At 48.7% G+C, this 23,632-nt stretch overlaps 1 protein-coding gene across 6 annotated transcripts in view; it reads left to right on the top strand.

The window, feature by feature from the left end:
* PDE4B (phosphodiesterase 4B) overlaps positions 1–23,632 on the top strand; it is a 195,343-nt gene that overhangs the window by 152,575 nt on the left and 19,136 nt on the right. For 5 of the 6 annotated variants that reach the window (XM_074875812.1, XM_074875813.1, XM_074875815.1 and 2 more), the window contains one exon: positions 15,292–15,404. In XM_074875812.1, the coding sequence (XP_074731913.1) occupies positions 15,292–15,404 (113 nt within the window). Of the gene's footprint in view, positions 1–15,291; positions 15,405–15,454; positions 15,620–23,632 lie in introns of those variants that run through there. The other variant, XM_074875817.1, reaches the window with a different exon arrangement.

Below are 23,632 nucleotides of genomic sequence, written 5' to 3'. Positions count from 1 at the left end.
CGTGCAAAACGTGCCGCATTTTCAAGAGCTGGAGGATTGCGGATTAAGAAACAACTTTTTTAATTGCATGTGCTTTCAGATTGTTCAAGCTATTTCTGCTGGTTCTGCTCTCTGACAGACCCACGATCTGCAGTGAGCAATGCTCTGACTTCCCACAGTGTCGTTTGCCACAATTACAGATCGGTTGATAGGGCTTACTCAGAGTATCACTTGAAAACCAAATATGTCAAAACAGGTCATTTTTTGCAACGTGCTGCATACTTGAGTGGCTCCGCTCAGTGCGGAGTAGCAATATCTCTGGGTTTCAGCTGTAGGATAACAGTCATATTCATTTGAGAGGCTAAATAAGGGCAGAAAGTTCAAATAAGGTGAATCAGCAAGGTTGACATTATTACCCTTTGGGTACGTAAAATATCTATTGTAGGAAACCAGATTAAAATTCCAAACTAAATCAGTTTATTAAGCTTCCATCCTAAAGGATAATGCTTTCAAGAAATTACATTTAGCTGTTAAAAAAACCCCATTTAATGATATTTTATAATTAATATCATTTAAATGGCTGGCACGGTGGCTCAAAACATAACGGGTGACTGTATGCCCCGTCTTTCCAGGGCTGAGAGTGGGGCATACGGACACAGCGGTTGATACGTGTCTTAAAGAATTCCAATGAGTTATGGTTGGGATGCTTCCAGGAGCAACATTCTTAACTTTCATATTGAAGACCTTAAGGAAATTAAATTGAGAGGAAATGGAGGACAATTTTGTGTTAAATTGTAACCTTTCCAGGAGCGAAGGAAACTGATTTAAACAGGTCTAACATTTTGCCAATAGCCTGTTCTTCATTGCTATGGTGATGTGGGTAGCCTTATTCTGACCCTCATTTAAAATTTCTGAATAATTTTCCTCATGAAGAGGATTATTAATAAACTTTGTCTTTATATCTAACACCAGTGGCCAAGTGGAGCTTTTCAGGTAGATTGGGACAGTGCTTTGTACTTCCAGGATTCGTTCCTGAGGTTCCATTTCATACGCCAGTATTTGTGTCACCACAAAGGACTTTCACTCTAGAGAGAATATTTAGACTGTAAGTTTTATTATTTCCAGGTTAACCCAGTTCAAAACCTGATTTAATGGTACAGATGGGTATGGAATTAACATCTGAATTCTGTGGTGGATCCAAATACAGACCTTCTTGTTTGTGGTTTGCAAAACTCTTATGATGAAGCAAAGTATGGTTAGTCCCTCGCATCTTTTGTATTTTGGTTTGGTTTTTTTTCCTTTGTTGAACTAAAATCGTTGCTGTGGTCTGTCTAGATAGTTGCTCCCTTGTCTTAGGCCTGTTGTGAAAGTCAGCTCATGGCTTCTCCAGAAGGAGTTTCCCACGCAGCAGCAGGGCTGCGGGCACCCCATGTTACACAGATTCGCGCGCTGAAAGATGGCTCTGGGGAGGCTGGGCGTCCAGGCCCAGACACGGGTGGCACAGGTGAGACCCCCCACTCCAACACCCACCACGGCGTCGGCGGTGGGGGCCACCGGGCAGCGAAGCACAGGAGTCCTGAGGCTGGCTGTGGGTGAGCCAGCTCCGGCACCGGAAGCCGTCTCGCCACAACAGCACAGGATGGTGCCCCACCTAATTAAGCCTGTTGAAAGGCAGGGCTAATTAGTTTAGGTGGAGTGCCTTGTTAGCACAACGATGTTGCTTCCAGGATCCAAGTTGGTTTCCCTGCACGTGTAAGCTTCCCAGCCCTCGCCGAGCCAGCCCACATGTATCAAATGAGATAATACGCTGCACGGCACAGGTAAATCCTCAGTGGGTAGCTAGGCAATTTCATAATCATATCCTGATTTTTCAGTGTCTTTCTCACACTCCTGCATTCACATGCATGCCATGTGCTCAGGAAGAAAACATTTCTACTCACACAATAAAATGTTCATCTTACTGTGATCCGGCCTTTCCTTGTTTATCTAACGAAACAGAAACACAGTCTGGGCTCCCCGTGATTTACAGGGAGTTGGGATTGGGATTTCCATCCCCCAGGCTCAGCTCTAGGTCTGGGCTGGAGGCTTCCTGCTGCGGCCCATTGAAACCGATGGTCATCTCCATCCCCAGCCTACAGCTTTCTGGGCTGTGTTGAGTAAAGGTGTGATGGGGATTCACTTAATTTAAAAATTAATAATAGCCTGGGTTAATTGTGATCTGTCTTCAGAAAGGTGTTTGCGGCGTATGTTTATTTCCTTACGAAACATCACCTGAAAAATCATTTTCAGCGTTCTCCTTGCAGGTCTCTCCTCTGAGTGCACTGTCAGTCTTTTGCACTTGTTTTCGTAGACCCTGTGTAGCGGAGGTACTCTCTTGCGTCATATTTTTCCTCCTGTCTTGTGATTAAGGCAGGAATCCTACAGGGCAACAAGGAATCAAGCCCGGTCAGTAAAACGATAACGTGCCAAACCGTGTGTTTGCTCCCCAAGATAAAGTTGGAACTGAGCAATCTTTCCCGTTCATTCGACAGGCCAAGATTAGATTCTGCCCCTCTTGCCATTTCTGCTTCTCCCTCTCCGTGGACTGAGGAATTCCTACTATGCAGGCAAATCCCGTTCCCAGATTCCCCCATGATATCGCTGCTAAGTGACATCTGACAAGATGCTTCCTGCATTTTGTTACTTCCATTTGGCACCATAAAAGCACTGTCACTTACCCTTCTGATTTGTGGCAGCTACGCTGTATTGTTCGCTCCGAGCAACTGCCACGGTGGGGAAGGGCACAGCAGAAACGGGGACTGCTGTGTGGTAAAACCCTCCATCCCACCCGAGGATGAGGCACCATCTCCACTCTAAATCCTTCTTCAGAACTTCTCCAGTTTTCCTCGCTCGTTAGCATTTCAGATTAAACCTTTAGGCTTATCTTCAGATCAGAAATTACCTCTCTGGGAAGTTTCATAGGCCTCTGTTAGCCACCTTAAGTTGTTCTTAGGGTTGACGCCTCATTTTTTCACCTCATTGTCATGTAAAAGGTGCAGTGTTAACTTTTCTTTGGGAATTGTGATTTTTAATCTTTATACTGTAGCGTTTAATCTTTATACTATAGTATTTTTAAAGTTGAGGTTTACACAGCTTGCGTTTTAGAGTGCATGTGTATCTGACACCTGTAAACACACAAAATAAATGTAAGAGTACTTCTTTAGTTTCATTCAGGACCCTAACTTTTTATCAGCTAGTCCTTTCCAAGTGGTTTCCAATGCTCCACCTCAGTTGAAGAGAGCTGTTAGTATTATTTATTCTGCGGGAATGAAGATTCATGATGAAACATCTTCTGCACTCTGCTCCAACACCCACTGAAGCTCTCTCTGGTCCTTCTCTCCGAGCAACGTTTGGTAAGTCCAGTTCTTGGCAAGGCAATACTTGAGTAGCGTCCTCTCCCCATTCTCTTAATTCTTTTTCAGCCCAATTTTAAGTGCTGCTTGTGGGCACCCGCAGTTATTGCCACAAAGCCTGGCAAAATTGAGTGACTTCTCCAGCTCCTGCGATAATAAACCGCAATCACCCTACTCTAGGCTAATTGGGAAGCAATTGCCTAGTTACTGCTAACAGGCAGTGGCCTGGTCAGTGAGCTGCCAGCCAATGCAGGTCCTTGGTGACCTGATTCTCATGACCTGGCTGGTGATCCACCCCAACCAGCCTGCACACCAGTACTGGTGGGTATAATCAGGACTTTTGCAGGTTTGTCCAGTTCTGCCTTAACTGGCTTCATCAGGGCTTGGCTCTTGCTCCAGGCTGACCTCTTGGTATGAGTTTCCTTGACATGTTTCATTTTTGCCTCAAAACGGTGGCTGGGGCCTCATGACTGATCTCCTGCTGCTCGCCTTGGGCTGGGTTGCAGGAATCGGGATCAAAGCAAGGCTGGGGGACGGGCTGCCCAGCACCAGGGCTCTGGATAAACTTTTCTGTTTGCTGCTGAGGGCTTCCATTTACTGCTTGGTCTCAAGACTCCGTCATTGTCATAAGATTAATTTTGCCTAACTTCAGCCACCTAAAAATTACAGACCAATCTTATGTAGTGGCTGGTTTTTGAAGAAAATTTACTGTGAGCTTGGGAGCAAACCATCCTGTTGTGCAGGAAGATCGGGAATTTCAGCAGAAGCCAACTTGGTGAAGCAAGGAGCTTCTTAGCGAGTCAAAGTGCAAAAAGAGAGCAGGCGAAGAGCAAAAAGGATTGGTTACAAGGGAGGGATGGAAAAGCGCTGCTTGGGCATGTGGGGTGAAGTTGGGCAGACCAAAGGCTGGTGGAGCTGTGACCAGCAAGAGGACTCCAATGTGGGTATGGAGCAGGGGAAGAAAGTTCAGAAAAAATGTTAATCTAGGGGGGAAACAGCCTAATGACAACTGGTACACAAAAGGCCAAAGTACTCAGTGTCTTTTTTGTCTCAGTCTTCACAGAGTCTTCACCCAGGCCCTGGCACCCCCCAGCCTGCTTGGGGGAAGGAGAGGGGTGGAGGGTGAGGAGGGAGCAGTGGGTTAGGGGCAACCTTGAGGAGGTGGATGTGTTCAAGTCCGTGGCGCTGGACAGGATTCAGGCTGGAAAAACTGGCTGATGTGACTGTAAGGTCAATGTGTGTCATTCATGAAGAACCATGGCACTTGGGAAGGTCTGGGACAACAGGAAAAAAGTCCATCTTTGAGAAGGGCGAAGGGGATTGGGGAAACTATGGACTAGTCAGACTTCTCGGTCACCAGAGAGGTCACTGAGGGTGTCCACTGGAGTCTGTTTCCAAGCACCTGAAGGACAAAAAGTAAATCAGGAGTGGTAGACACAGATATGTCAAGGGCAAATTGTGCTTGAAAGCCCCCACCTCCTTCTGCAGGGGCTGGGGGCTGGCCTGGCTGTGGGGCCATGAGGGCTGGTGGTGGGTGTGCCTGCTGCAGCGAGCACTTTGGCCCCATTTCCCACATCGTTCCCGCGTGGAAGCTGAGGCAGCATCAGCCACACGGACGGACTGTTGATGGGGTTGGATGTTGCTGGCCCCCCAGGCTCTAAGGGTGGGGATGGAGGCTGGGTGCCCAGTGGGTGGCTGATGACAGGGAGGGTGTGGAGTGTCTAACAGCGCCCTACAGCTACTCGAGCATCGGGTGATGGTGGTGGTTAGCTGGGGTGGGAGGCTGGAGCAGACAACTCCGGAGGTCCCTTCCCTTTTGGTGCTTAAGGATCTGGTGGAGTTGAGAACGGTCAGTGTGAGGTTCATGGTTGGACTGAAGGATCTTCAAGGGCTTTTCCAACTGAGATGATTCTGTGATTCCAGCCAGTTTCTGTGACTGTGGTAGAGAGGTGCCTTCTGTCATTAACGGAGAAGGACAGGCACCTCCAGAGGGTGATCAGCCCACCGCAGCAGTCGTGCTGAGAATAGACCAGGATCACCCCTTGGAGGTCCCAGCCTCTTTCCACTGACTGCGCGGGGAGCTTAGGTGATTAACTTTTAGATGACTAAAGATAGCTCAGATGAGCCCCCCCACCCCAGTGACATTTCTCCAGGCTAATATTACTGCTTATCGGGGTTGCTCAAGTTACACTGCAGCTGGCTCAGTGACCGGGCGGCCAGCGCATTGGCTGTTGACTCAGAAACATCACTGCTACTATGGCAGTCGAGTGACTAGCAGACGTCTCCTGCGCTTCGCGTCGGGGCCGAGTCACGCTGCAGGCATTCCTCCCGTCACTGGAAGCCTCTGCTTCGCTGCTTAAACGAGCCATGGCTTCTTCCTTCTTGGGCTGGCTGCAGCATGGGGACGTGAAGCAGTTTGGGTTTGTGTCATTCCCTGCGGGCAGGAGGTTTTTCTTTCCCCCTTTCAGATTGCTTTCCGCGGTCCCTGTGCCTTTGCTTTGTGAGGCGGCTCTACTTGCTCCCTGGAGTCTTCCAGTTTGAACCTGGATGTGTCCCCGCCATTCTTGGCGGGTGCTGTTTTAATCATGGCCTTGGCGTCTTCAGCAATTTTGGAGCCGTTTTTCTAGGGGTTGAGTTTTCCCAGCAGCCTTTCTGGGCAGCTGAAATGGTGTGTCCCAGAAAGGACCTGTCTTTAATTAGGGAACTTATAATGCCAGACTCCTCAGCAGTGTACAGAAGAGTTCCTTTCTTCAGCTCCTTGTTTTTTAAAAAAAAGAAACAAAACAACAAACAACCCAAAAGAAAAATGCCCCCTAAAATCTTGGCCATCTTTCACTTGAGGTTGTAACGCATGTCAAACACTTTCATCAACAACTTCAGTATCACAAGCGTTATTCCTGGCAGCAGCATCTCACTCATTTCCTGGCATTTTTCGCAATTAGCAGTAGAAAGCTTTCACTTCGTGTTTTTGTCTCTATCTTCCTCTATCGTCTCTGAATACAGGCTCCATTGTTTCTGCTGTTTTTGAGCCTGTGTTAAGATTTTGCCTGCGTTCCCCCACAGCTGGATCTCCTCCCAGGCCCCCTCCTCAATACACCTCCAGCAGTGGCTTCGCCAGTTAATCCTGTCATCTCTCTTTGCAGGAGTTTTGCTACCCTGGCCTCTCTTAGCCACATCTCCTGTGTTAGCGCCAGGTGACAGAAAAGGCCACGTTTCTAAACCAGCTTTTTGCTAAAAGCGTTACTTCGAGACAGCTCTCTGTTCATTTGCATGCAGCGCCCGTGCCCACGCCGGCTCTTGCCCAGCTCTGGCACCCGCTGCCCCGGCTCCACGTCTCACCCAGTTGCCCGGTGCGGCCGCATCGTGCTGGGGAGCAAATGAAGAGCCCTTCGCTCTTACCCCCACCTCCCTTGCATGCTGGGGAGAGGCTGCGGCATAGCTGCAGGTGTGAGAAATGTGAGAGGGGACAGCTAGAGTTACTGGTCGAACTGGAGGCCCAAAAATACGATAGGGATGGGGGGAGAAGGGCAGGATCGTCCATTTGTTCGGGAGTTGCTCAAGAGCGTACTGGCTCCACCTGTTCCACGGGTGCTGGGGCTTTGTGCCTTTCTTAGCACATCTGCACTTATCTTTGCAAAAGATATAATTAGTTTCATTGCATACAATGAAATGTTGGGGAGGAGGGGAAGTACATCTAAATACTCCGTCGTTCCCATGATTTTAGATTACTCGGTAATTCCAGCCCCGCGGTCCAGCGGACTGGGAGTGTGCGAGTGTCCATAAACCTACAAGAGGGAACATGTTTGTGCGCCGGCACGTGTGGCCTTGGGAAGTTCTGTTGGATACATCTTGCTTTTGAATAATACCTTCTTTCAGGTGCATGCCTAGCTTCTGTGGTTGAAAAAAAGTTGGAAATCTGGTCCGTAGACTCTCTAAATATTGGAAAATGTACAGGGCATCTATAGAAGAAACCTGTAATTACGGGGTACGGGGGGGGTTCAGCGCTTGCAGTTTGTGGGATGGTGCTATCAGACTTGGACGTTTTCATTGCAGAGTTTAAATGAATCACTGTGGTCGTGCTCTGTGCCTTTGGTTTTGTTTCCTGCGAATTTTCAAACCCATCTACAGAGCAATTTTCTCAAATATATTTGTTGGATCTGTTAGAACAATGGTTTAATTCAAGGAAATAGCTCTCTGCTCATAGGTAGTCATGAATGCACTAACAGGATACATTAAACAAATAAATTATTTGGTGTCAGTTATTCACTCAGCATTGTCAAGGATAAATATGTAAACATGTCCGCACAATCTGTAAGCAACCACAGATACATTAGGGAAGGCAAAGGGTAAATGGCTGACAGCCTGCACAAGTCCCTATTCTATCAAGTTTTGGCATGTTGTTTGTTGATAAACCTGTTTTACTGAACATGCTCCATGCTCCCAGGTTTTAGAGTGATGCTAGACACTGGCTAGTAATTGTTGCAGGGCACAGAATGAATCTCGCTTTCTGAAGTTAAATAGCCATATTCTTTTGTTGGAGGGAATGGGAGGGAGCACCTTTAGTGATCTGGATCTATGTGACTTTTATCTAAGCCATGACCACATGAGTACCTCTTTGAATCATGCAGGCCACCCTTCCTTCTTTTCCTTCTTCTCCTCCTCCTTCTTTAACTTCTTCTTGTTCTCTTCCTCCTCCTTCTTCTTCTTCTACTTCTCCTCCTCCTCCTCCTCCTCTTTCTTCTTCTACTTCTTTTTCTTCTCCTTCTTCTTCTTCTTCTACTTCTTTTTCTTCTTCTCCTTCTCCTTTCTTTTTCTCTCCTCTAACCTGCATCTGGACTTAAAATCCAACAGGTCTCAGCTGAAGCACAGCTGAGCTCAGCTGGTGGATCAGCCTTTTGTGGCTCAGATAGTATGTGAGGATCCCTCAGAGAGGGCTTTTGCCAGCTTGCTTGGATATAAGCTCTTAGTCGTTAGTAGTCAAGGGCTGAGAAATGTAAATGAAGCCTTCAGTAAACATTAATGATATCTCTAGCACTCACAAAATAATAATCTGTCATTCACATGATTAACTAGAGGATCTCCCTTCTCTTAATCTTTTTTGTCATCTCTAATAATGACAACAATTATGATAATCTATAATAAATATAGTATGTTTTATAATTAAAAATAGCTTGTCTCAAAGTCCTCTGATGAATTCTAAGTGATAAAGACTCATAATGTATATTGTTCCGATTTTTAAGAAATGTCCATATCTGAACGTGCTTTCATTTTATTTTTTTTTACTTTTTAAATTATTTTAAATATCTCTAAATAAGCAAAATATTCGAATGTGCCTCAAACCTTTGGGACAGGGGTTGTGTCCTGTGGATTCACACTGAGAATTACGTACATTTTAAAATTGCACCCTTAATGTTATTTTCGAGTTAGGAGCCTGGGAATGTGCTTTCAAACATTTCCTAAAGCAGAGTTTTCAGTGCCTGCAAGCGGTTTCATGCACCAGGATAAACATTTACATGTTCCCATACAAGGACACGAGGACTTCAAAAGCCCCAACTCACCTAAGAGCCGTAGTTCACCAAATCTACTCCTTATTGACCGTTTCTTTCCCTGTCACTAGTGGGAGTTTGGAATCATTTTCTTCTGTAATACTTCTGTTTTAATCTTTTGTTTCTTACAAGTGTTTGTCTGCTTCAGGTTTTGCTGAATTTTATCAGTTTGTTAAGCATTCAGGGAACATTTCAGTGCCTGCCCATTGCCACGTTGTACGTACTGGATTTGGGAACAGATCCAGTATTAAAGCCTTTCCAAGGCAAAAGTGAGCAACTCCTCTTACTAATTTTACTTTTAAATGAATGGATTCGATCCCGAGTCTGAATTGTTGTTGAGGTCGGGTTAAGATAGAGAGATAATATTTTTATTAAATCAACTGGCAATCACTGGGAAATGGGCACTTTGGTGACCTCAGTGGCCGTCCCTTGAGTCTCGGATGAATTGCTGCTACGAAGGCAGGCTGGAGCTGAGCTCAGAGTGCTTGTGGGAGGGACAGCCTTGAACGCTGAAGAAGTTTATAATTATAAATAGCTGCAATTTATTGCAGCCAGGATGCAATTAAAAGTAAATAACCCAGAAGATGTCTTACTGGCACTGTAAACAAGTGGCTTTGCATGGGGAATAGGACATTCTGTGTTAAAGTTGGGAAGGCTGCTGTGCCGTGCTTTTTAACCTTCACTGTAAAAGTTTCTCTTTGAATTTTTTGACAGCCCTTGTTGGTAGAGACTATTAGGGGGTTTCTGAGTCTTAAACTGAGTCTTAAACATGCCTAAGGTTTACAAGCAAAGTTACAATCCATTAGAAGTAACTATTTCTTTCCTTTGCAGAATTAGGAATTAAGTCCTTTACCAGTACAGTCAGTCCATAATTTGATCTTTAAGAGTTGAGGAGAACTGGATTTGTAAAGATGTCAGCAAATATTTGTGTTCGACATTTCTTGCCTGCCAAATGGGACAATTTGTTCACAAGATAGAAACCCGTTTGCAATATTAGCCTGCTAGATCATGGAAAACTTAGTTAATTGGCACCTGCAATATTCTACTGAGCAAAGAAGAGAACAGCAACTCCTCTTCCAACTTTTTTTAACTCACCTGTTTGGGATCTGGCATTTTGGCCGCTCTTAAAATGTTTTAGCCTTTACACTTTCTGCCAGAAGCAAGACATGGTATGTCTTAATGTATTTATTTAAAGGGGCCTAGGGTGGCAAGAGAGAATCGCGAGGGGATCAGGAGAGAGAAAAACCTCACTTTAAATTTTGGTGTTTGGTTCTAGTTTCAAAATGTTTTATAACTTGGTTCATCTCCTGCGCCAGTCGAGGGCAAAGCCACCATTTCTAGGGTCTCTGCCCCCTCATCCTGCCTTACTGCCTCGTGGGGCTCGGTGCATTCGGGTAACAGGATGGGGACAGCAAGTTTGTGGGTTAAAAGAGGAACCAGACCGTACGGCTGCAGCCGCAGATAACATTGGCCCCATGCTCAGAGATCCCCGGGCCAGCGCGGGGGCTCGCACGCCCAGCCAAGCAGTGGCCACCTCGTCAGGCAAGAGCTTGTCACGTTAAGTAAGCCCCCTTCTCATCTGTGGCACGTCGTGGTCTGTCTGATGAAGTGCATACTTATCTCACGCCCAGATCATACTTATTACCACTCTCAGAAAAGAGGAGGATCTCCAAACCCTTTCATTTTTCAAGTATTCAAGAAGCAAAAAAGCCTGGAGTCCATATTCATTAGCAGCTCTCGCTGTGAGAAAACGATAGTACGGCCCAAATGGGAAAAAGCTTCTAAAAATGGGCTGCTAAGTCACTTCTCCTGTGAGAGATGCTGTACGTTCTGTCATCTTACAGAGATGAAAAAGAAATAGATGGCAAAAAATACCAAAAATGCAGTTGTTGCAAAATACTGACACAGAAGAGAATTGCGTTTCAGTACGTTAGAGCGTTCTAAGTGCCAACGGAAAAATATGACACGGCGTGGCTGCTTCAGAAGGCTCGGCCCGTCTGTCCGCTGATGGACTGGCAGCAAGTGAGGTCTTGTGACAAAATGTCACCTCAGTTCCTGCTAAAGTGCTGCCGGGATCAAAACTCGTGCACAAACACCATGCACTGTTTGAAAACCGAAACGAACTCCTTTTATTAATTAATTCTTTATTCTGTCTCAGAAGTGATTTCACCTAGAGCACTAGAAAAAATGACGGAAATGCCGGTTATAATTTTACGGGTAAGGGCTTGGTTATGCAACACCCAAATATAAACTGAAACATGATACAGTTGAAGACGCATCATATAGTATTCCAGGAGACCAGATCCAGAAATTGCAGGAGTGTTTCCGTAAGTGACCATGTGCATCAGCTGTACCAGGAAGGTTATCGAAGTCTGTGAGTGGGGATGGTTGAGGAGCGTTTCTGGCAGAGGGTGTTGCGCTCCTGATGTCAGCAGGACGCTCACACTGGATTCAGGGAAAGAACATGTCATGGAGCAGCTAAGCTTGTGTTTACTGTTTATGTGAATCCCTGCAGGGACACTGGATACCCCCGCTCAGTGAGAGAATCCCCATGCGCTTCATCTTGCTCCTCTGACACTTCTTTTTCTTCTTCCCCTGCTTGTGTAGGGTTCCCCTGTTCTCCCACTTGCATGTTAACCCTGCCATTGCTTCCAGTCCCCAGGTTTCATTTCAACCTCCATTTTAACTTGCTATTTAACCCTACCATCGCTTGCAGTCCCCGTCGCTTCCAGGGCATCAGGAAGGGAGGAGCTGCTGCTTCTCAGGGGGTCTGTGTTGAGTTCTGCTATAAAGTGTATTTTCGCTTATCAGTATCAAAATGTACCGTTAATTTTAAAATACTCAAATGTGATTTATGTGGTATATATACATGAATATTGACAATTAAGAAAGTTAGAAAATCTATGTTACTCCCTTTTAAGGTCATTCCCACATTAAGTTATTACATTCAGAGAGCAACTTCTAATTGGCATCGTATCTGACTGTTATTTTTGGATAGCTGTGTATCTTCCAGCATTTCACTAGGGACTTGGAGTATGTATTTTAATTTTACATGCTGTTTTTCAAAAACACCTGGTGCAAATTTAGCCTTCTCTGCGGAATCGGAGCCAGTGCTTCCACAATTTCTTTGTAAATAGTCACAAGTTAACAGACAGGGAGTTAGCAGAGTTGCACATACCCAAGGAGGGCTGGTTTGATAGGAATTGGGGTTTCCATGTTGATTAGTCTCAGACTAGGTCACTTAGGAAGTGGCTAAGAAGACAGTTACCAAGTTTCTAAGAAGGGTTGAGCTCGGGCTGTCTTCCTCCTGTTGAAGAGGATAGCGTCTTTTCTTCTCCTTGGCTGTCTAATTTCTTGAAACTCCTAAGAACGTGGTTCTTTGACGTACTTGCTGGCCAAGCAAGTACAACTCAGCAGCGGGTGCAGAAATAACTGAGGAGCAAGGAGGGCAAGGAGGGGTGGAGAGACTGAAAGATAGAGAAGGAGGCACACCATCAGGGCCTCATTTCACCAGACTCCTTTGCTCAAGAAAATGAGGGGGGGGGGTGGAAATTGGGTTAGTCAAACCCAAAAGACTTAAGTCTACCAGACCCAAGGATGCAGGTGATGGATCTCTCCCTGGGTCTGAAGACCCTGTGGGCAGGCCAGTGAAAATGTGTCAGAAAAAGCAAGTTCTGAAAGAAAATGTTAACAGTGCTTTTATATGGAAATATACTTCTTCTAGACTGGGCACTAAATAGCTTTTGAACAGTAGCAGAACTTACCTTTTTTTCCCCTTAAAACGATACTTAGCAGATACTTAGCAAGAGCTGTTTACTATCCTTTACTGCATCTTTGCCATTGAAATGACTAGAGAGATTTTAAGTGGCAGTTTTCAAAACATCTGCATTTAAATCGTTAATCTATTGTCCTCCAAATGATTTTGTTGAAAAGGCCTAAGTAAGTGATAATGCTCTTATTTTTACATGAGTAAACCCGGCCTCAGCCTGAAGGGATCCCCACTGGTCCCAGGCTTCCTTCAGGTCGCCTCACTGAAATGGAGCAGAAAGGCAGCTCGCACTGCAGGACACCGGTGGGAAGGAGGGATCATTTTGCACAACAGTCCTGCTAAAAATTCTAAACCAACATTTAGAATGTATAAAACGTTGTATATTTATCTCATCCTTTAAAAACTAAAACTAAAATTTTAAAGACATTTGGAGCTGGCAGTAGCCCAGTACCAAACCCTCTTCCTCCGTACCTCAGCCCTGAAGTTTCCTAATTCATATTGTTCTCCTTAATATGTAATATCTTTCCCTGTTTTTTTTTTTTTTCTTTTATTACACAAAACTCAGATAACAAAGGGAATAGCCTGGACGTTTCCTCAGTTCTGGGGAAAAGGCGGCCTTCAATATGGAGTGTAGATTTCTGTTCTTGGTCTGGCATTGCTCGAATTGTTATTGGATGCAAAGGCTTGAAATGAAGTGATAGAGGCAGCGGGTCCTGCAACAAACCCCCACCCTGGGCAAGGCTGGAGATCCCCAAAAGGGCTGAGTTAGGGTCTGGTGCCTCAGGCTTTCTCCGCTGGGAGCCTATTCCTTCTCCTGCTGTGGGCACGCACACAGGCTGTGGTTCTGCTCACTGAGAACTCTTCAAGCAGGGGAACACGTTACAGTAACATTCATTATTTAAACATACGCTCAGCTCCTCTTCAGTTTGTCTGAGATGATTTTTTCCTATTCCTAAAATCATGATTTAGCCTGTGTTAGTTTTATCAATGCAAACATTTTCTGTTGCAAGGAATTTGAGCCCTTCCAGGTCAACTAATTTACATGATAAAGTAGTTGATAGAGAATATGCACGTTAGAAAGGAAAATACGCCCAAGTTCTGTGTGTTTTGGCTATTTCCACCTGCTTTTTGATATATGTATCACAGAAGTATGCAGGAACGAGATTACTTGCCATGTTTGGAGCTGTGTGAGCACAGAAAAAACATTGAACTTTCAGTGCCACAAAGATTCAGATTGACCAAATCTTTGAAATGTGTCTGTGCCACGTGCTCTTTGGAACTTCAAACACTGAACGTACGGTCTCTATACGGTACCGGTTAATGGTACTTCACGGATGTGGTGAATGATGAAGAGGAGCAGCGACCTGTAGGAAGGCAGAGAGGGCCTGGGGTGCTGTTCCTTCCCCCATGGGGGGCCGTGGAGGGTGACACCCCATTTAGTCCCAGCGAGCGTTTGGTGGGGAGGGCAGAGGCATGCACAGACGGGGCACATGTCTATCCAAATTGTGCGCTGTACAGCAGAGACCTCGCTGAGTGTATCTCATAGCAATCCTCACCTCTGATGTCACTGTTACCTGCTCAGCCAGTGCCATTAGAAATGCTGAATCCATTAAGTTTGACAGATTTATGGGGTAAGCATATGTCACCGGTATTATGAGAAGCGGTTACATTCATGGGGAGATTTTATGATTCACTGTATCCACTTGTGTAAACCTTAACTTTGACGCCGAGAGCCGCTCAGGAGCACGTTGTCCTGCTGGCAGGGTCAAGGAGTAGAGCTCGGTGGGAGCAGGGGCTGGGGACTTGGGGAGCAGGACTGGAGAGGCTGGGGGGTGCAGGGCCTGCTGGGGGGCACGGGGCACCGGGGAGTGGGACCAGCAGGGCGCGGGGCTGCTGGTCAAGGCTGGGAGGGAGCAAGGCCAGAGGAGCTGGGGGGCCAGGGCTGCTGGGGAGCGGGGCTGGTGAGGTTGGGGAGCAGAGCTGGTGGGGACAGGGCTGTTGGGGACAGGGCTGTTGGGGGGACACGGCTGTTGGGATCAGGGCTGTTGGGGGACAGGGCTGTCGGGGGGGCAGGACTGCTGGGGAGCAGGGCTGCTGGGGCGGGGGAACGGAGGGGACAGGACTGTTGGGGGACAGGACTGCTGAGGAGCAGGGCAGTTGGGACGGGGGAGCAGGAGCAGGCAGGGCTGCTGGGGAGCAGGAGCAGACGCGCGCCGGGCCGGGGCTGGCTCAGCACCAGCATCCTGGGGGCGGCCCGGGCCCCCCGCAGCAGCCGGAGGGGGGGGGGGGGGGGTGTGCGGGTGTCCCAGCGCTCCCAACACCGCAGCCCGGCCCTGCCCTGCCCGAGGGGGGGGGTGGGGGGGGGCGGCCGCTTCCCCGTCCCGCGGGGGGGGGCAGGACGGGCGGCGGGGCCAGGGCGGGCCGAGGCGGGCGGCGGGGCCGGGCGGGGATTTGCTCTCCCGGCGGCTCCAGGAGCGCAGCGGCGGCCGCATGATGAGGGAGCGGTGCGGGACCTCCGGAGGGGCTGGCGGCGGCTCGGCCGGGCCCGGCGGGGAGAGGCGGCCCCCCCGGCAGCCCGACTACATGTCCGTGTGCCTCTTCGCAGAGGAGCCCTACCAGAAACTGGCCATGGAGACGCTGGAGGAGCTGGACTGGTGCCTGGATCAGCTGGAGACCATCCAGACCTACCGCTCCGTCAGCGAGATGGCATCCAACAAGGTGAGCCGGGCGGCGGGGGGTGCGGAGCGGGGGGATGCGGAGCGGGCAGATGATACGGAGTGGGGATGCGGAGCAGTGGTGCGGAGCGAGTAGATGCGGAGTGGGAATGCGGAGCGGGGAGATACGGAGTGGGGATGCGGAACGGTGGTGCGGAGCGAGTGTGCGGAGCGGAGATGCGGAACGACGGTGCAGAGCAAGGGAATCCGGAGCGAGAGGTGCGAGGTGGGCGTGCGGAGCGGGGAGATGCGGAGCGGGGGTGCGGAGCGGCGCGGGGCACGGCAGCCGTTTGCCCGGCGCGTCTGTACGGGAGAGCAGCTCCGGGTTCCTCCCGGGAGGGGGGTGCGGGTTCCCCCGCAGAGGCACGGCCAGAAAAACGGGGGTGGGGGAAAACTCGCTCGGCTCGGGCCCCCCTGGGCAGAACAAGGGGGTTCAGTTACCGCCGGACCCTTTGGAGCCGGTTACCGGGGGCACGGCGAGAGCGGCCACATTTCACAAATTATCGCTTCCAGAAGTCAATTCTCTTCCTTGTTGTCCGTCCCTAAGAGTCTCGGCATTGTGGTGCGGTGTTTTATTGCTGTTTTGTCTTTTCGGTAAGCGTTTCATTTTGGTTTTAACGTGATGGGCTGGCTCGACACCACTTGCCGAAGGGGGGGGAGCCCGGAGAGGAGCTGCTCGCCCGCCCTCCCGGGACCTTTATTTTTTTTTAATTTTTTTTTTTAGTTTTTAATGCGCGAAAGGACAATTTTGAGTTTTTTTCTACGAGGTGTTAAAGTGAGAAAAGGACTCTGGGCTAAAAGTGAGCAAAGCAGGAGCGGGGGGGGAGCGCACGGAGAAGCACCGGGAGGAAGACAAGCGAACCGCGGGGGTGAAGGCCCTTCTCCGGGCCACTGAAGCCGATGGTCCTTGCCCCCCCCATAGGGCTCCCCAGCCCCTGTCCTGCCCCGTCACAGCATCGCAGATGAATTTCGCTTCAGCATCTCCCCAGGGCAGACCTTGACCTTGGCCGGGGTGGGTGCTGCGGGACGGGAGCCGCTCCCTGCCCCGGGGCCGCGCTCGGCTGCCGGCGGAGCCTGCACCCCCCCCCCGGGACATCCTGCTCCCCATCCCCCTACCTCGGGTTGTTTTTTGTTTGTTTGTTTGTTTGTTTTTTCCAAGCGTAGTTTCTGCACCCAGGACTTTAATGCAGCGGTGTGCGAGGGGGCGGGTCGCCCGGTCCTAGGCTGAGCTTTGGGGTGGCTTTGGGATGAGGGCTGGGGCCACTGCATCCTCACCTTTGGCTAGTTGCCGTGGTCAAAGCCAGGTCTGAGTTGTACTGCACGAACCCGATGTTGGTTTTTTGGGTTTTTTTCCCCAATTGGAAATTAATGAAATCAGACGTGCTGAATCATAAACTGATTTTATGGAAAAAGTTGAGCGGAGAAATCCCGTGTTGTTTCAGCTTCCTCCTCTGTTAGCGATTACCACGACGTGCAGGGGCAAAGGAAGCAATAAAAGTTTTATAGACCGAGCTTTCAAGAAAGGAATATAATTTTTTTTTTTTGGTTTATGTTGAGGGAAGCCAGGGTGAAAGTTGAGAAAGGATTAGTCTGCAGAGAAGGCTGCACCTCCAATGCAAACGCTGATGCCCTTCGTTTTAAGATTATTTTTTCTTTTCACCGAGTGCCAAATCTGGACTCTGAAGGTGAAAGACTAACTAAATTGCTTATTGCAGTAATTAAAAGTTATCACTTTTGCAAATGGCTTACAGCTGGGTTGAGCAAAAGATTCCTGAAACTGTTCTTTCACAACCAGTTTCTGAAATTTCTGTGTTTTTTTGGTCAACTTCCAGTATCATTTCATCTGTGAAAGAAAAGCATAAAATGGCCTCACACCCCACTTTCCTTTCCTCATTGGCGGTAAATACTGACACGAATGAGTTTGGGGGTTGGTGGCTTTTGGGGTTTGGCAGATGCAGGATCTGCAGTGTGATAGAAGCCGTTGGGTTGCAGATGTGCATCTTCGGTCCTTAATTGGTCAGGTTTCCCCTTCCTGAGTATCCCTTGGCTTAGAGGCATTTAAATTTGTCCCCAGTAAATAGCCAAACAGTCAGATGTTTTGAAAACAGGATGCTTGAGCTCCACGTTATTCAAGAAAAACGGAAAGAGAAACAGCAGAAGATAGGAAGAAAGCAAACGGACTCAGCACGCTCCCAAGCGCCAGCGCAGTCCAAACAGTGACCTATCTCGCCGACCTCCGCTCTCGCCGGTTCCTGGCCCCACGCCACCCCAGCCAAACTACGTCATTTGCGACTGATAGTAGGCATGGCACAGCTGTTGCAAGTGTGACTCGAATTTCCTGTCTCCTTCCTGACAGACGTAGTTTAGAAAATCCAGAGTTGCAACAGCGGCAGGCAGAGAAGGGAGGATCTCGGCATACGTGTGCGCAGGGTGATCCTCCGAAGTCCTGCACCAAAAAGGAGTCGCTGGGGGGAAACGCCATGCGGGACGGCATCCTGGCTTTAAGCTGATGGTTTGGGGAAAAACATCAGTTCAAACATGTGCGTATACTTTTTTAAGATGTGAGTTAATTAGAGGAGAAGTGAGGAAGCGAGCAGCTAATCTTATGGTCGAGCCTGATTGCACTGACGTCAGCGCGAGCCAGGGGAGCGCTGCCGCTCGCCCCGTGGGACCCCGCGGTCCCACGCGCGGGGATGGGACACAATACTGGCAAAGAGGGGGGGACTCTGTTCCCCAGCTGCGCTGCCAGCGGCCATGAGCCCTGACACACGGCCAGAGCAGCGCCTCATCCGCAGACCAGCCCGAGTCCCTTGCTGCTTCAGCTTCAAAAGAACAACCGTGCACCGTGCCCGTAACTTTCTGAATTAGAGAAAAAAGCTCCCTGGAAAAACTCCCTGGTTGCAACCGACACAAAGGGAATTTATTTTCCTAACATTATACTAACCTTTTGCTGTGAGCAGAGTATGGCACTGCAGCTTTGCAACAGAACAAAATTACCTGTACAGTTCTGTAGGCTCTCAGTGCTGCCTGCAGAAGCAGACCACACATATTTACAGTATTGTAACATATATATTCTTTTTTTTTCTGCGTTTATCACCCTGTCCAGCTTCCAGCTCGGGCAACTGCTGTGTCTCAGAAGGATTTGCGAGTCACGGGAGTGCTGATAAAGAAGGGGGTGTTTTCTCTCTTGGTGTAAAGTTTGGCATTAGGCAGCTGTCCGCAGCCTCGCTTGTCCAGCAGACGGAAGCGCAGGACCCCCTCGGCTCTATTACCTAATATAGCGTTTGGGACCGGGGGCAGGACATGCTCCGTGCATCCCCGAATCGTAAAAAGGAGCAAGTATTTTTCCCAGCTGAAATGCTGGTCTTGTTTTTATGGGGCCATAATGTCACAGAAACGAGGGATGGAGAAAGTGTATTATTTCTTAAGAGCCAGGATGCAGCCCTGGTCACGTGTAAAATCTGAATGGACCTAAGCAGCACCTTCTCTTAAATCGGATCAGTCTTGTTTAGAGCTTTTTGCAGTCCATCCAGTAAGTAAATGGACAGACAGCGTAATGTGTGGTCTGTGGGGATATTCTAATTTTGAGTAGAGTGTTGTCATCAGGGTGCCTTGCCTTCTGCTCTCACAACTTTCAGAACCCTCTTCTCTCCCCAGACTGCTCCCTGGGGGACCCTTCCCTGCCAGCGCTGCCCGGGCAGCTGCAAACACTGCAGAGGAAATCCTTAAATATTTCAACTCTTAAATTCTCCCTTAGTCCCAAGCGCTGAATAACGCAACTCAAGTCTTGCCACCCAGGGCCACGGTACCAGCCAGCGGCTCGGGGCAGCAGCATGACAGGGCTCCGCACTCCTATCTTGGTTTCTTGTGAGCCAGAAGCCGCTAAGATAAACATAACTGATTTCGTTTTGCTTGTATTTCAAAGGGCATTTCGGTCAGAAAAGAGGAGCAAGGCCGCACCTAGCTTTCAGGAGACAGTGGCTAAATAAACATCTGGACACTAATGTAAACTCCTGGGGTCCGTGGTGGAGGTCGAGCGCGGCGCGGGGCCAAGTGCCAGCGGTGTATGTGCCGGACTGCACAGCCTCCGCGCTGGCTCGCCTGTCTTCTGCCAGTCCGTCAGCCCTGAATCTTGTCCTCTTCCTACGTGCTGTTTCCCTTAAGTGGTGCCGAGCTGTTTAGTCTTTCTCTTGCTTTTGCTGTAACTTCCTTTGTTTAATATGCTTTAAAATAGCCGAGTGCCGCACAAAGAGAGGCTTGTTCGCTTGTGCGGCAGCCAGCGAAACAAAGACTTCCACGTCTCCTGTTTTTACAAGCCGGGATGAATCACCGAGCTCCGCACGCGGTTCCCCAGCCGCACGCCGGTATTCCCCTCGCCCGGGGGACTTGTTACGGAAATGGGGAGCCGGGACCGAGCGCCGGGAGAGCTCTCGGAGCTGCTCCTTGGTCCGCAGCGGTCCCTGCAGAGCCCTAACCCACCTTGTGCCCATCGTGGTGGTGTTGGGTTTGAGGGGTTTGATGTCGGCACACACCGCGGCCGTTAACTGTTTCTTAGACGTACAGCTGCTGTCTGCAGAGCAGGACGTTAGACGGCTGTTGTGAGAGCTGCGGGAGGAGCTGTTTGTGTCTGAGGTTGGCAATGTTCACTCCATCTTTGATTTAGCTGATAGCTTTTCACTTGTGTTGAGGATGTCCTTGTTGTAGAGGACAGGGGTCTGTTTCTTAAGGAAAAGCTACGTGTGATGTGGGAGCCAGGTTTTTTAACAGAGGCACTGGGAGTGGTGAGGAGGTGCCAGGGAAGCCTTCTGGGTGAGAAGGAGCCAGCTCTGGATGGTGGCTCTGCCCCGGACTCTGAAACCCCTCAAAGCTCCTCAGGGATGTTCAAGAGTCAACTCCTGTGTCTCGGTTCTCATCACTATCATGAATGGACTTGTAGGGTAGGTGTCTCTGTGTCCATCCTATTCCTCCTCCCTTGCTCTTCGGCCTCTAAAATAAATCATTCTGATTATACCAAGTATGTCGTAAGAGTGGGGTGGAATAGTGTGGCCATCCACGGGCTTAGTTAACAATCTGATGTTTTGGTCTTGCAAGCCTCTGGGCTGTCAGTCTCCAGATATCTTCGTTAAACCGATGCAGATATTTAAAAAATGACATCTTGGAAAGCTGCACCTTTGTCTGTGCAAAGTGTCAGGCCAGTATTAGGAGCCGGTGCCACCACTCAAGACACCCTCCTAGAGCGAAGTGCCTTTGGGTGGCAGATGCTTCCTTATCTTCTGGGACTGTTGCGGTAAATGGGAAAAGCCCATACAAGGGAGATCCCACAGCCACACACCATTCATGCTGCTGGCGCTTGTCTAGATAGCCAGAGCAGAGAGGAAGACTTTGGGGGCTGAATTTTGGTTCAAATCCATCTTCCCTGGAGCCTTTCCGGGGAGCTGCCATACTCCGGGGCATGATGGTGCCCAGGACCTTCTAGCACATCCTTTAAACATTTCTGCTTGTATTAGGATGTGATGGGTTTTAAAGTCGTGCATTCTCAGACTTTTACGTTATAACACATTAGGGTGGGGCTTAAATAAATAATAGCTCAAAGGCAGGTTCAAAATGAATCATGATTTGAGGGCAGGACTAGAGAGTGACTAACTGTTCAGAGCAGTGACCTCTGGAAGTGAAGTGAGGATACTGGAGACGCATGAAGTCTTGGAAGAGAAGCATCGCTTGGGATGAGGGTGAGCTGTGAAAGGTTTCAAAGTAGGATTTAATCCTCGGAGCAGTCCTAAACCTGACCCTGAGTTTGTGGACCAGGCTAGTTTCCACAGGCTGACTCAGAACTTCTCGTTTTTCACCCAGTTGCAGAGCAACTGCTTTCAGTGGGGCAGCTGGCTATGAAAATATTTGCACTAAATGAAACTTAATTGAAAGATGTTGTGTTATCAAAGCCAGAACACGTTGTGGGAGATGTATTGGTTTGAAGGCTCATCCGTCAGAGCTCTTAGAGGGAGAGATGCCTCTGATTAAAGCCTTTGCTCTGTGTTTAAAGCAAACAAATGAGAAGTGCCTCACCTTGCTGCTGATTTAGCACAGCTGGGCAAATGCTACATAAAAATTACTCTGCAAATCATTTGCCTATCTCTATGTGAGAAGGATTTTTCATTTAAATATATTTACATTAATTAGTGCCTTCCATATGGTTTTGGTGCTTGCATTAGGCTCATTTTCATTTTGGCAGGACCAACTGCCACCTTTGGAGGGGGGGGGATATTGTATTGTAGAGCTACACTGACTTCTTCTCAGGACTTACTCTTTACCCTGTGTTTTCTGAAGCAAACGGACTTCTGTCGATTAAGAGTTGCCAGTTTTTCTCATCACAGGCATCTTAGAAAAGTCATCTCGGGGCACAAAGTTATTTGAATTTTCCAAAGCCTGTTCTCCTACTCAGGTGAAACCCCAGCTGGATTTGCCTAAATGATGACTGCAGAGCCTGACTCAAATTTAAATTAAATTTAAATTGCTGCTTCATACGATTAACAAAATCCCATGTTTAATTGCATTGCTCTCTTGTAAAATGACAAATGCTCTTCCCTCTCAGTTTGGTTTGTTTTTTTTTTTTCCCTGAAGATTGAGAGTATAATCCAGGCATATTTCATGTGAATGTCCGAGATCTTACGGTTCACCCCTGAGCCCTGCAGGAGCAGGGATGCCCCTGCCTGCTCCCTGCCTGCTCCCTGCCTGCTCCCTGCCTGCTCTCTGCCTGCTCCCTGCCTGCCCTGGCAGGGATGAGCGGCTGGGGAGGCTCTCTGGTTTGTGGGCTCTCTTTACGTAGTCGTTCGGCTTCCTTTGGCACTCGAGGCCTCCTCAGTGTGGTTTGCATGGGTGTGACTGACAGAAGATTTTGGTCTGAGATCTGCAGGCTTCTGGAGCACTATCTGCTCTCGAGGCCACAGATGTTGTCAGCTGCATCAGGTCTTTCTTTAATCAACTTTATGTCAACAAACAAGCTGCTGTAGGTTTTAATTTTGCTGTTGCTTCCTTGCCTTCAGCTTGGGCTAGCGCTCATCATCTCCTCTTCCTGATTTTCCTTTTGCAGTTAACGCAACTAAACATTTTTCCACCTGGTAAAACTCTAAAAATGATGTTGCAGAACAAGTGTTTTTGCTTGTTTCTGGTTTTATTGACTCGCCTCTCTTTTGAGTGAAGGATAAAAGCAGTGCCAGGATGAAAAGCTGCCGTGAATGCTCACTGTGCCACGCTTGGCTGCTCTAGAAAAGGCAGTGCGAGTCTCCAGAGCTACCCCTTGCCTGTAACTTGCCGTTTGTGTGATCCTTCCTCCTTACAGTGCAATTTTTTTATGGTATAAGATGGACCTTTCAAGGATAGAGAGAGAGTGCAGCTCCCAGGGGATTGCTGCTGAGCTTCTGTCTGGTTGAGAGCTCTTGCCGTGTGCGGTTTGGTACTTACTGGTGGGGAAATCCAGACAAAATCTAAAAAGCTCACATGTAGAGTCCAGATAGAGTCGCATGTATTAATCGGCTAGAAGAGACCTATTCTTAAGTATAGAGAGAGCATTTTGGATGAAGCAGAAACAGAATCCCAGAATCATCTCAGTTGGAAAAGCCCTTGAAGCTCCTCCAGTCCAACCATGAACCTCACACTGACCGTTCCCAACTCCACCAGATCCCTCAGCGCTGGGTCAACCCGACTCTTCAACCCCTCCAGGGATGGGGACTCCCCTCCCTGCCCTGGGCAGCCCATTCCAACGCCCAACAACCCCTTCTGGAAAGAAATACTTCCTAAGAGCCAGTCTGACCCTGCCCTGGCGCAGCTTGAGGCCATCCCCTCTTGTCCTGTCGCTTGTTCCTTGGCTCAAGAGACTCATCCGCCCTCTCTGCACCCTCCTTTCAGGGAGTTGTAGAGGGTGATGAGGTCTCCCCTCAGCCTCCTCTTCTCCAGACTAAACCCCCCCAGTTCCCTCAGCCGCTCCCCATCAGACCTGTGCTCCAGACCCTGCACCAGCTCCGTTGCCCTTCTCTAAGGCCACGCTCAAGTCATTCAATGGCCTTTTTGTAGTGAGGAGTCCAAAACTACACCCAGTAATCGAGAAAACCAACCTGAGCTTCTTCCGAAGGAGCCCAGAGCTGCAGCCCAAGCTGCAGACAGGGCCATACCCCGCAGCCGCGGTTTTTCCACCCCAGGAGACACAACAACACGTGCTTTGTCACACTGCGCCGCATG

Source organism: Strix uralensis, chromosome 8, assembly GCF_047716275.1.
Source record: "Strix uralensis isolate ZFMK-TIS-50842 chromosome 8, bStrUra1, whole genome shotgun sequence".
Lineage (NCBI taxonomy): Eukaryota > Metazoa > Chordata > Aves > Strigiformes > Strigidae > Strix > Strix uralensis.
This window is presented reverse-complemented; position numbering and strand designations above follow the sequence as displayed.